Genomic DNA, 14,001 nt, shown 5'->3' on the forward strand with positions numbered 1-14,001 from the left:
TTGTTTTTTTGTTTTTTTAAAGTTCTCATTTTCTTCATCTGTCTGCTATATCTGACACTGTTGACTATCCTTTCCTCCTGGATAATTCCTTCTCTTGAGTTTTTGTGACACTACCCTCCTAATTCTCTACTCCTTTTCATAGTGTTCTCTCTCTCTCTCTCTCTCTCTCTCTCTCTCTCTCTCTCTCTCTCTCTCTCTCTTTCTCTTTGTCCCTTTCTCTGTCTCTGTCACTCCCCCCACCCCCATATCTGTCTGTCTGTCTCTTTCTCTCACTTTCTCCACTTTCTGTCTTCATGACCTCATTTCCTATGGTTTTTAATCATCAACTTTTTGCAGATGATTATATATAAAGGCAGCCCTAATCTCCCTTGAGCTTTCAGTCCTCCATCAGCAGTTGCCTGTTGGACATTTCAAACTGGATGTCTTGGAGACATCTTTTTGTTTGTTTGTTTCTTTTGTTTTGTTTTATGGGTTTTTTTTTTGAGACACTGTAAACTGAATATATTGAAAACTGAACTTGTTATTTTCCCTTGCCCCACTAACTCACCCCTTTTTCAGACTTCCCTATTTCTGTTAAAAGCTTCACCCTTCTTCTAGTTTCCCAGGTTTGTAATCTCAGCATCATCTTTGACTCTTTACTCTCCTTCATCCTACTTATCCATCAGCTGTCAAATATGTCTGTTTTTCTACCCCACAACATCTCTTTAATCTGACTTCATATTTCCTTTCTATTCATAGCTACAACTTTAGTTTAGGTTATCATCACCTCTAGCTTAGATTATTGCAATTGTCTCCTAATTGTTCTTCCTGCTTCTAGTCTCTTCTCACTCTTGTTCATTATCCCCATTGCTGCTAAAGTGATTTGATTTAATGTAAATCCAATCATATCACTCCTTTACTTAGTCAGCTCCAGTAGCTTCCTTTTGCCTCTAAAATTAAAAAAATAAATAAATAAACTCTTCTGTTTAGCTTTTAAAACTTTTCACAGTTTAGCCCCAACCAATTTTTCTAGCATCACTGGACATAACATTGTACATTATCTGGTGGCTAATGAGGTTTCTTCTCTCAAAAAAAGACATTCCCATGTTTATTATATCTTTAAGGGTTTCTATCCAGTATGAATTATCTTATATTTTGTTACACATTGACTGTGTCTGAAGGTACCCTTTTCATTCCTCTGCCTCCTTCTGTGTCCTCCCCCCACCCTTCACTTTTTGATCTAGTCCAGTTACCCATCTCTTTGCTCCTCACTCAACACTCTACTTCCTGTCTCCATGCCTCTTATAATCCTGGAATGTTCTCCCTCTTTATCTCCATTTCATAGAATCCCTCTCTTCATATAAGATACAACTTAAGCTACCACCTTCTACATGAAGACTCTCCTGATGCCTCTGACTGCTAGTGCCTCTCAAACTAGTCTGTATTAAATTATCATCTCTGTATAGTTATTTTGCATACACTTAAACATGTACCTGTTTTCTTCCCCATTAAAGTGTAAGCTCCTTGAGAGTCAAGATTATTTCATTCTTTGTATTTGTATTTCCTATGTCTAGTGTGGTACCTGTATAATATATGTTTTAAAAACGTTTACTGACTGATTTGAATACCACAAAATATAACCCTATCATGAATTGGGGTCAAATTAGCTGATTTTCTTTATTATTCTAAATTTTGTGATCCATTCTTCCTTGAAATACAATAGAGCAGAGGTGACAAACATGTAGCTCACAGCATGAGGTAAAGCAGATTAAAATATAATTGATAAATATATAACAAAATATATTAAAATACAATAGGATATAGATAATGTTAACATGTGGTTTTCTACGTAAGTGGCTAATGATCTTTATGTATAGTTTAGTGGTCCCATTTCTATTCTATTTGAGTTTGACAGCACTGTAATAGAGTATGCCTCAGCTGTCTTTCATTACCATCTTCTACATGCTTTTTTAACTGCTCTTTTTTTGCATGGTGAGAATTGAGTTCTTAGACGGATTTCTATCCCCAGGGATTTTTGTTTCCAAACTGGATGTGATTTCCCTATTAGAAAGAGGAGAAGCCTCATGGATATCAGAGGGAGAAGTTCCAAGAAGTACTTGTCCAGGTGAGTAAGGAAAAAGCAAGCAAATGAGAGTCATTGCAAGCAGTAGTTAGATGAAATATATATGTCAGATTCTTTCTTCCTTCATAATTTGGGAGAAGTCTAAAAGTTCTTCAGTATTCTCTAATAACTTAGTTTTCCAGATGTATCATTGTAGTTTGCATAGCTCCAAAGTTATTTGCCAGTTAAATAATATTCTAGGTTTTTATCTTCCTCTGATTTTCCACTATTCTGTTCCCCAGAAAGCAATCCCATTTGTCATTGTGTGTATTGCTTTAATAACTATATCATGACCTGAGACATAATTTGTTTTGTCTTGGGCAATTGCATTCTCTTGTTTATATCTCTTCTGTGTTTGACTTTAATTCTGATGAAACTGTTCTCTATATACAAATTAAGTATCATTCTACCTTATGGAAGAGAGAAAAGATAGAACTTATGAAGTAGGGTTTTTTTTTTTGTCCTAGCACAAAGTACAGATGTTAGTGACATTTTATAAAATTTCTTTCAGATTCTCTTAATCTAGATAGTTGGAGTGAAACAAAAAATTGGAATTTAATACAAGATATTTGCTTTATACCCTCACCTAACAAAAGACTACCATTGGATATTCCCCAGAATGCCAAGATGGGAAAATCTAAGGCATATGCTGTCATTTTACAGAAACAGCAGGGCACCCAGGAGAGACAATCTAGAAATGTAACCATAATTCACAGAACAATTCTTAATAAAGTGAGTGTACCTCAACAGAATTCATTTGGGAATAGTTTCAGTCCAGGGTCAGTCATTGTTCCAGTGAAGTCCTTCAGATACTACTCAGGAAGCAAACTCCACAGAATATATTCTGGAAGTAAATTACATGAACACAGTGAATGTGGCAAAGTCTCTGAGAAAAAAATCCAGTATTACTCTATATGAGAGAATTTGTACTGGAGAGAAACCCCTTACATGTAATGAATGTGGCAAAATCTTGGGTTCCAGAGGAAGCCTAATTAGAGACCAGAGAATTCATGCTGGAGTGAAATCCTTTGAATGTAATGAATGTGGGAAGGCCTTTAGTAGCAGGGGAAATCTTAATCGCCATGAGAGAAATCATGCTGGAGTGAAACCTTTTGAATATAATAAATGTGGGAAAGCCTTTGCTAAAAGGGGAAAGTTAAATAAACATGAGAAGATTCATACTGGAGAAAAACCCTTTGAGTGTAATAAATGTGGAAAAGTCTTCAGCCACAAGGAAAGTTTAACTAAACATGAGAGAATTCATACTAGAGAGAGATCCTTTGAATGTGAAAGATGTGGGAAAGCATTCTTTGAGAGAGGAAAACTTATCAGACATCAGATAATTCATACTGGATTGAAACCTTTTGAATGTGATAAATGTGGGAAAGCCTTAAGCAATAAGGGAAGCCTCACTGATCATCTGAGAGTTCATACTGGAATGAAACCCTTTGAATGTGATGAATGCAGGAAAGCCTTTAGTCGCCATGGAAGCTTGATAACACATAAGATAATTCATAGTGGAGAAAAACCTTTTCAGTGTAATGAATGTGGGAAAGCCTTTAATAATAGGGGAACTCTTATTAGACATCAGAGAACTCATACTGGAGTGAAGCCCTTTGAATGTAATGAATGTGGGAAAAGCTTTACCCAGAAGGTACTTCTTGAGCACCACCAGAGCATTCATACTGGAGTGAAACCTTTTGAATGTGAGTGAATGTGGGGAAATCCTTCTTTGAGAGGGGAAGCCTTTTTATACACTGGAGAAGTCATACTGGAGAGAAACCCTTTATATGTAGTGAATGTGGAAAAGCTTTTAGTAGGAGTGGAGCTTTGATTATACATTGGAGAATTCATACTGGAGAGAAACCCTTTGAATGTAAAGAATGTAGAAAAGCTTTAGTAAAAGGCGATCCCTTATTAGACATCACAGAATCCATACTGGAATGAAACCTTTTCAGTGTAATAAATGTGGGAAAAGCTTCAGCTGGAAGGTACTTCTTACTGATCACCAGAGTGTTCACACTGGAGTGAAACCTTTTGAATGTAATAAATGTGGAAAAGCCTTTGGTGAGGAATTTTAAAGAAACATGAGAAAATTCATAGTGGAGATAAACCCTTTGAATGTAATAAATGTGGAAGAACCTTCTTTGAGAAAGGAAATCTTAATCAATATGAGAGAATTCATATGAGAATGATACCTTTAATTTTAATGAATTCAGAAAATCCTTTGACCTCAGTAAAAGTCTGATGAAAATTCATACCATAGAGAAAACTTGCATAATGAATGTGGAAAGGCCTTTAGCAATTTATCATCCTTGATTTATCAGAGACTTCATAATGGAAGGAAATTATATAAAAGCAATGAACACAAATGTTTTAGCCCGTTTAATCCCCCCTTAATAAATGTTGAGCATAGTTAAGCTGTCAGAAGACTCCTTGCTACACATCAGATACTTTATATACTGGTAAGTAAAGCTATACGTTTTATGTAAGAAGCATCAGCAAATGAGAAGAAAAAGGTTCTGCATTATATTTAACATGGAAATGGTTTTTCTATAAATGTTATGTTTAAAATTAATTTCATGTGGTAATATGGGGAAAGCTTCACAAAAAAAATCTTTTGTTAAATGCTGGAGTGTCAAGATTACAGGGAACATCACTACTATTTTCTTATTTTCTCATATTCTTTATTGTAAAACACCTGAGATACCATTAAGAAGAGTTGAATAAGTCTGCAGCAAGTGTGCCTAATATGTTTTCTTTTTTAAATTGATCCTTTTAGCAAAACCACAGAATGTTTAAATCACAGAGTAAATTCCCATTTCATTTTTTCATCCTTAATTTAATGACTGATTTAAAATGAAGATTCTAATTGTGTTCATTAAATTATTGGGGAACTAGGCTGGGTTTTCTAAAATATTGCTATTTATAAATTAATGGCTATTGCACCAGTTTTAGCAGTAAGCATTTATTATTAATTAATATCACATATTAATAAAGTATTGACCCCATGTATCCTTGACTTCCCCACTAGTCACAGGCTTACAGGCCTAAACAATTACATATCCAGCATGGAGAGTAAAAGAGAGTCCTGGAAAAAAGAAAGCCAAGAGACAAGAGAGTGACTGGAGTACCCAGGGATGTTATCCTCTTTTTGGTAGAGGCAGGTCATCACACATTGATCTAAGCTGATTGGTTAGCATCATTCAGCTCCATTGATTTACATGACTTGGCGTGTGGCCTAGGGAACAAAATCCAACCATCTGGCTGTAGCTAATCAGAAGGATCAATCTGCATTCCTTTTGTTAAGCTGACAGCTCATCCCAGGTTGGTTTCTGGTGAGGGGGAGAGAGCAGCTAAAACTAATGTTTGGGTTTCTCCCCAAAATCCATTATTAATAATTATTTTCTCACATAATTCCAAAAGATAAGTATGTTTGAAAAAATAATTTTTATTTACATTCTGCTAAATAAAATATGGGTACATTTACTTTCACAAGATGTCAGCAAAGAAATTTGCTCATTCACAGAATCCTCTGCCTCATCAAATGTTATATTTGCTTTGTTTGGAATATTTATTCATAGATACTTAAACTTATTGTTGTATCTGGAGGTCATATTTCCTTCTACTGTTTTCCTTCTTGATTTATTTGCTTATAGTCAAGGCATTGAGGTTTCGTTTCCTCTTGAGCACTTTGGTAATATCACCTTTCCCTACCCCCACCCCCATTATTTTCCCCTATTGCCCTATTGCTTACTTTCAGACTCCTTCCCTCTGATGGTAGTTTCCCTGAGGTATGGATTTCAAAGCATTTCAGTTTCCTCCCACACTGGGCAGTCACTGTTCCTCAGCCTAGGTCTTTGTTCCAACTAACTTTTGGGTGGACAGCCTTAGTGAAGTGCTTTAAGTTCCCCTGCCCAATATAGTGTGACCCTCCCTCCTTTCCTTTTCTCTATTCCTCATTTCTCAAGCCTGGCAGCTCTGAGCACTGCCAGATTGTCGCCACGGTAGCCAGGGCTATTTCCGTCATTTGGTATTTGAGTCCTTAAGGCTCTAGGAGGAAGGAGTGAAAGAGTATGGAACAGAGCTCTTTTTCAATTCTAGAGATGCGTCCTATCCCCCACCCTCTGTTTCTCCACTCTGGCAAAAATTGTTTTCAGCACAGAGTGCTATTAAGGTAGTGTCATCAAGGCTCCAGACAATTGTGCAACCTGGAGCTCATTTCTCCATGGCGTGTGAAAGAGGAAGGGAAGTAGGGGTGTGGGATTGGGTTTTGTTGCAAGTTTGTGGGTTCAGGTCTTTGGATTGACTAGTGTAGCCTCATTGCCAGAAGTGTGGTGGATAATGGAGGAGGAGGTGTTTCTTGAGCTCAGGTTAGATGTCAGTTCATGTTTTGTTTTGTTTTTTTAACCTTTTGGGTTTGGGGTGTCCTAGACTACAAAGACTGCTGAAGTTGCTTTACCTTTGGCACATACTTTCTTTTTTGGAGAGGTTTAAGAAGTCATGGGAATCAGAAAATGTCTAGTCTTCCATCTTGTTGGTCACATGACCAGGCATTATATTAGGCATCATTTTCTTTCTTTCTTTCTTTCTTTCTTTTTTTTTTTTTGGTGAGGCAATTGGGGTTAAGTGACTTGCCCGGGGTCACACAGCTAGTAAGTGTCAAGGGTCTGAAGCCAGATTTGAACTCAGGTCCTCCTGAATCCAGGGCTGGTGCTCTATCCACTGTGCCACCTAGCTGCCCCTAGGCATCATTTTCAATGGAGCTGAATTTCAGCATGAAATACTTTTTTTTGCATTTTGAATTGTCCTTTAGACATTTCAAACTTAGCTTTTCCAAACAGAACTCATTTTCTCTCCCCTCCCCACCTCAAATTCAAACTTCTAATAAACTTCTTAGTACTGTTGAGGTATGGCCATCCTTCCATTTACCCAGTTTCTTAACCTTTGTTTCATTCTTGACTCCTCATCTGCTTGTCCAATAAATTACCAAATCTCATTTCTGTCCCTATAAAATCTCTTACACATGTACCCTTCATTCCACGAATACAACTATCACCCTAATTAAAGCCCTTATCACCTCTCATCTGGCTTCTTGAAATAGTCTCATAGTCCTTCTGCTTCACATCTCTCCCCAGTCCGATTTGTTCTTCAAGCGGCAGCCAAAATTATTTTTTATAAAATGTAGCTTGACTGTACAGCCGCTCTCCTTAAACTCCAGTAGATCCTATTACCTCTAGGATCAAATATAAAATCCTCACTTTGGCATTTGATAGTCTTCACAATCTGGCCATATCCTTCCTTTATAATCTTCTATATTGCTCTTCTCCACATTAAAGTTCAGCTGTGCTGGCCTATTTGTTGTTCTTTCACACATTGACACCCTCTGTCTCCCTGCCTTTTCACTGGCTGCTCTCCACCCCATTCCTGAATTTCTGTCTCTTCTCACCTTTCAGATTCAGCCCATTAGCCACCTTCTATATAGGATTTACATGCTTTACCAGCTGCTAGTGTGTTCCTCTCCAAATTTACCTTGTATCTGCTTTATACACAGAATGTCCCAAAAGTTTTAGTGAAGTTTTAAGCTTTAAAAACTCCAGGGGGCAGCTTGGTGGTACAGTGAATAAAGCACTGGCCTTGGATTCAGGAGGACCTGAGTTCAAATCCAGCCTCAGACACTTGACACTTACTAGCTGTGTGACCCTGGGCAAGTCACTTAACCCTCATTGCCCCTTAAAAAAAACAACAAAAGAAAAAACCCTTGAGAATTATAAATGCTACAAACTTACTGAAAAATTTGAAATATTTTTTCAAATATGAAAATATTGATATTTCTAATTAAATTTCAACACAACTAGTCTTGTCCTCTACATTGTTCTAATCATTTTTTGAACTTTGTAAAAATTTTCATCAGATGCTCCTCAGTGACTAGACTAATTTATCTTATAAGGAGACATGGCAATGTCATTATCTCCCAGTGACTTTCTCATTGATGTCCTTTCAGTATTCTCTATTTCATTCATTAGGTGAGGATGTATCTCTTTTAGGACCTCATACAAGTAGTCTCTGTAGTTCCTGTCCCAAGTTGTGCTAAAACTAAATAGTGGTCTCATTTTTATCAGAGTTAAATTTTCTCAGCCTGTATGTGCTCATACTCCTCATTACTGAGGTACTGGCTGTAAAGTTTGTCGAGGATCACGCCCACTGATGTTACCTGAGAAATTATCTGATCCCTGTGTTGGTCAACAAAGTGAAGTCCTGGAGGAAGAGAATAAAGGAGAGACTGATGGAACTTCTGGTGTTGGCAGAGAGAGAGAGAAATATCTTAATGTAGTAATAAATGGTTCCAACTTACCATGGCCTCCTGCCTCTTCTTTCCATTAACTAGAACCTCAGCTCCCTATCTCTTGTCTCTTCATCCATCCTAATCACCATCTGAAGCAGTCACCATCTATTCTTGTTTTTTTTTGTTGTTGTTGTTGTTGTTGTTGTTTTTGGGGGGGGGGGCGGGCAATGAGGGTTAAGTGACTTGCCCAGGGTCACATAGCTAGTAAGTATCAAGTGTCTGAGTCCGAATTTGAACTCAGGTCCTTCTGAATTCAGGGCCAGTGCTCTATCCACTGCACCACCTAGCTGCCCCCAATCACCATCTATTCTTAAGGCTTATGCTCATTCAGGCCTTAGCACAATTTTATAGTAAGTACAGTAAACGTAGAATGTGAAAATCCACACAATCTGTGAAGACTTCCAGGCCTTTTCACTGTAATGTGCCTGAATCTGAAATTTAACCCAACCCCAATCAGCCTAGCTAGAGAGACATAGTGTCAGTATCTCACCATTTACATCACTCTGGACCCAAGAACTTGGCATTACTAAACCACTGTGTCTTTCTGGATGCTTGGGGTATTCAAGGTATCACAAAAGTCTGACTGCAATTTTAAGCTACAGAAGCTTAAATCTGCTCTAAGACTTTTTTGGACACCCTGTCTGTGACTGTGCCTTTGGTTACACATTATGCCTTCTCTGGATAAGCCATCTTCCCCCCTAGACCTCCAATAATCAAATTGTTACCCAAGAAGATCCACATCTGGTTATTTATAAGAATGAAGATATTTCTAACCTGTGGGAGCTGGAGAGACTGGGGCACAAACACATTCGAGATCTCCTGGGAGAGAGAAAAGGGTAATGAGGCATAAATCACATTTCTGATTGATGTCTGATGTTCCCAGGCAGGGCCCCTAGTTTTGGCATGGTTAAGGTGATGTTCTGACTCTGCAATGAGCCTGGAGGAGTGGGGAAAGGAAGAAAGGCCCAAAGGAAAGCATAGGGTGGGAATGAAACTTGCCATTCTCATCTTACAGTGAAGAATACTAAAGACAATTAAAAAGTAAAGGCCTGGTAGCTAGGACCCCAAGTTCCATGGATTGTTCTTTTTATCCTGGGCCTCATAAAGCAGGAACTCATTTCTAGAATGAAAAACATGGAGGGAAGCTCCATGTTGCATATATATTAGTCATATTCTAATTAATTTGATGTTCCCTGTGTGTTACTATGAGAGGTAAGGTGAAGTTATTTTCCTGCTTGATACTTATGCTGCCCTTAAAAGCATTAGAACAGGCTGAATAAAAAACATAAATATTCTTTAGATAGTAAAATCTATTTCCAAGTTAATGATCAGTAAGGATGGGGCCATTTACCTTCAATGACTGCATACCTCCCCTTCTTTCCTGGTGGTCAGTCAGTAAACATCTATTAAGCACTTACTGTGTGCCAGGCACTGTGCTAAGCATTGGGAATACAAAAAAGAGGCAAAAGATAATCCCTGCCCCTCAAGTAGCTCATAATCTAATGGAAGAACCAACAAGCAAACATCTATCTACAAACAAGCTATATATAGGATAAATAAGAATCAGCAGAGGGAACGTACTAGAATTAAGAGGGATTGGGAAAGCTTTCCTGTAGAAAGTGGGATTTTAGTTGTGACTTGATGGAGCCAGGAAAGCTAGGAAGTAGAAATGAAGAGGGAGAGCATTTCAGGCAAGAATCACAGCCTGAGAAAATGCCCAGAGCTAAGAGATGGAATATCTTGTTCAAGGAACCACCAGGTACCAATGTTATTAGATTAAGGAGTACATGATGGGGAAAAAAGAAGCATGTGTAAGAAAACTGGAAAGATTCTGGATGGGGGCGGGGGTGGGAAAAAGTGTGGCATTGGTTAGATTATGAAGGGCTTTGAATGCTAGAATTTTGTATTTGATCTGGGATGCAGTGAGCCAATGGAATTTATTGACTTAGAAAGGTGATATGATCAGACATCCACTGTAGGAAAATCACTTTGGTGGTAGAACGGAGGATGGATTGGAGGGGGGAGAGATGAGCCAAGGCAGACCCATCAGCAAGTTTTTGCAGTAGTCCAAGTATGAGTTGGTGAGGACCTGCACTAGAGCGGTGGCAGTATTAGAGGAGAGAAGAGGATATATTTGAGAGAAATTGCAAAGATGAAATTGACAGTTCTTGGCAACAGATTGGATATGAGGGAAGGGGTAAAAAATAATGAAGAGGGGCAGCTAGGTGGCGCAGTGGATAGAGCACTGGCTCTGGAGTCAGGAGGACCTGAATTCAAATGCGGCCTCAGACACTTAACACTTACTAGCTGTGTGACCCTGGGCAAGTCACTTAACCCCAGTTGCCTCACAAAAATAAATAAATAAATGAATGAATGAATGAATAAATTAATTAATTAATTAATTAAAAAAAATAAATTACGAAGAATTAAAGATGACATCTAGGTCATGAGCCTGAGGGACTGGGAGGATGGTATTGCCTTCTACAGTAATAAGTTTGGGAGTGGGGAATGTTTAGGGGGAAAGATAATCACACACAATCACGTGTGCATGCACACACACACACACACACACACACACACACACACACACACACACACACACACTCTCTTACTTGCCTGAAAGCTTCAGTGTCTCGGCTGTTCATCACTGCATGTCTTAGCTGATCTCATAATTGCACCCAGACCAGTGTTCCATTTGGGTTTCTCAAATCCAAACTGTTTTTCTCCTTCACATTGCTGGAGTAAATTTCAGAGAAAACCTGACACTCCCCAGCACTCCGGTAACAGAGTGGGGTTTGAATAATGACTACTGGGGATTCAGAATCACTGTTGCTGGGAGGGAATGAATGAGTGAGAATATGTTATTCATTAAGGAATGAGTTCTGGTAGCATATCAACATACAGATTTGGCCTCAACCCTGAGTGTTTTCGGGGAGTTAGGGACCTCAGGGATAAGGAGCAGTGTGGGGAGCTGACGGAATGGTGTTTTTCTCTTTCCCCAACAGGTAGGCCAGTCTAGGCCCCGAGACCTACAAAGGGAGTTTGAAATGAAATAGCATTTGTGTGTGTCTCACTCCCCTTTAGGCTATTTACTAGCTCTCGATGGCACAGCATTTTCCCCCTTCCCTCAAAGAAAACAAAATTGTAGAATTTCAGAGTTTATCTAGTACTTAACAGAAATCTTATCTTAACAGTAGTCTTCCTCAAAAAAGGTAAATACAGTTTCCAATAAAAGATGGTGAGTGAAGAAAAAAAAAAACAAAAGCATTACTTCCTGAGGCAAATCATTCCATTTTTGAACAGTTCTGACTGTTACACCAGCTTAACGCTTTCTGTAACTTCTACTAGTTTTGACTTCCTGAGTAGAAATAGTCTGTTGCCCCCACTTTTCCCCCCATAATGCAGAATTTGAAACATCTGGAAATACCCTAAAGTTTCTCTTCTTCAGGCTAATCATCCCTAGGTCTTTCATATGGCATAGAGTCAAATCACCTCACCATCCTCAATGACTTCCTCTGTACACACCCTATTCTTTCAATATCCCTTCTAAAATGTAGTACCCAGAACTCATTATAGTGCTAGATCCATGTCTCAAAGCTATATGACTATATTGGCAGAATATTGGTATTATAAAGATGGGCCTTTGCTTTCATTGGAAACGTGGTATCATTAAAGGAGCTGTGGATTTTCCTCAGAGTAATCTAGCCCTCCTCTTCTGATTAAACTCTGGGTCCAAATGATTGTCCATTCATGCTATTTTTCTTAGATACTCATGTGGATGAGCAAGCTCTATAGATTTTTTTTTTTTTTTTTAGTGAGGCAACTGGGGTTAAGTGACTTGCCCAGGGTCACACAGCTAGTAAGTGTGTGTTAAGTGTCTGAGGCCGGATCTGAACTCAGGTATTCCTGACTCCAGAGCCGGTGCTCTATCCACTGCACCACCTAGCTGCCCCATCTATAGATTTTTTTATCCAAGACTTTACAATCTACTAGACAACACAATATTGTCCTCAAACAGGAGCCACCAGAGGGCCTCACCATCCGCAGAGAATCGTTCTTCAACTTGGACACCATTTTGAATCTCTTCCATCCATCATAGTTGTGAACATCTTTGGTAAGCATATATCATTTCCTGTTTTATGCCCTGTCTGATTTTTATAACTAGGATGTTATTTCTTCTGTTATAGCTTTCAAAGAACTTTAAATGATTTATATATATATACATATATATATACATATATATACATATATATATATGAAAGATAGCTTGTTAGGGAACAGAAGCATTTAAGTGATACCATAGGCAAATTAGGAGAGGAAGGAATACTTTACCTCTCAGGTCTATAGAGAGGAGAAGAATTTATGATGAAACATGAAATACAAAATGGATCATTTTGATTACATTAAATTAAAAAGGTTTTGTACAAACAGAAGCAATGCAGCCAAGATTAGAGGGAAAGCAGAAAGCTGGTAAACAACTTATATAGCCAGTGTTTCTAATAAAGGTCTCATTTCTAAAATATATAGAGAACTAAATCAAATTTATAAGAATATGTCATTCCCCAGGAATTTAGAAATGATCAAAGGATATGAATAGAGAATTTTCAGATGAAGAAATCAAAGCTGTCTATTGCCATGTGAAAAAGTGTTCTCAATCACTATTGATTAGAGAAATGCAAATTAAAACAACTCTGAGGTACCACCTCACACTTATCAGATTGGTTAATACGACAAAAAATGAAAATAATAAATGTTGGAGAAGATGTGGAAAAATTGGAACACTAATGCATTGTTGGTGGAGTTTTGAAGTGATCTAACCATTCTGGAGAGTAATTTCAACTATGCCCAAAGGGCTATAGGGCTGTGCATACACTTTGACCCAGTATTACCACCACGAGGTCTGTATCCCAAAGAGATCATAAAAAAGGGAAAAGGACCCACATGTACAAAATATTTATAGCAGCTCTCTTTGTGGTGACAAAGAACTGGAAATTGAGGGGATACCCATCATTTGGGCAATGGCTGAAAAAGTTGTGGTATATGAATGTAATAGAATACTATTGTGCTATAAGAAATGATGAGCAGGCAGATTTCAGAAAAACCTAGAAAGACTTAAGTGGACTGATGCTGAGTGAAGTGAGCAGAACCTGAAGAACATTGTACACAAGAACAGCAACATTATGTTCCTTAGCTCTTTTCAGTGAAACAGTGATCCAAGATAATTCCAAAAGACTCATGATGGAAAATATTTTCCGCATCCATAAAAAAGAACTGTGGAATCTGAATTCAGATTGAACCAAACTATTTCTACTTTTTGGACTTTTTTTCTTTTTTTGAGGTTTTTCCCTTTTGTTCTGATTCTTCTTTCACAACATGACTAATGTAGAAATATGTGCAATGTGATTGTACATATATAATCTATATCAGATTGCTTTCTGCGTTGGGGAGGGTGGAGGGAAGGGAGGAAGGGAGAAAAATTTGGAATTCAAAATCTTATAAAAACAAATGTTGAAAACTATCTTTATATGTAACTGGAAAAAAATAAAATACTATT

The 14,001-nt window shown here is 38.0% G+C and overlaps 2 protein-coding genes across 4 annotated transcripts in view; both read left to right on the plus strand.

Moving 5' to 3' along the window:
• LOC122745781 (zinc finger protein 347-like) overlaps positions 1-14,001 on the plus strand; it is a 52,567-nt gene that overhangs the window by 8,403 nt on the left and 30,163 nt on the right. Inside the window, exons 2-3 of one of the 3 annotated variants that reach the window (XM_043991231.1) lie at positions 2,009-2,104; positions 12,466-12,561. The gene's annotated coding sequence lies outside the window, so the exon portion shown is untranslated. Of the gene's footprint in view, positions 1-2,008; positions 2,105-4,512; positions 4,567-12,427; positions 12,562-14,001 lie in introns of those variants that run through there. The other 2 variants (XM_043991233.1, XM_043991232.1) reach the window with 2 other exon arrangements.
• On the plus strand, positions 2,961-8,195 carry LOC122748080 (zinc finger protein 2-like). The gene is made up of 2 exons (XM_043993804.1): positions 2,961-3,648; positions 8,128-8,195. The coding sequence occupies exons 1-2, from the start codon at positions 2,961-2,963 to the stop codon at positions 8,193-8,195; spliced, it is 756 nt and encodes a 251-aa protein (XP_043849739.1).

The sequence above is a fragment of the Dromiciops gliroides genome, chromosome 3 (assembly GCF_019393635.1).
Source record: "Dromiciops gliroides isolate mDroGli1 chromosome 3, mDroGli1.pri, whole genome shotgun sequence".
Taxonomy (NCBI): domain Eukaryota; kingdom Metazoa; phylum Chordata; class Mammalia; order Microbiotheria; family Microbiotheriidae; genus Dromiciops; species Dromiciops gliroides.

Coding starts and splice junctions, on each gene's coding strand:
- LOC122748080 (XM_043993804.1), top strand. CDS start 2,961: ATGAACACAGTGAATGTGGCAAAGTCTCTGAGAAAAAAATCCAGTATT. Junction 3,649..8,127: donor ACCTTTTCAGTGTAATGAAT/GTGGGAAAGCCT, acceptor TTCATTCATTAG/GTGAGGATGTATCTCTTTTA.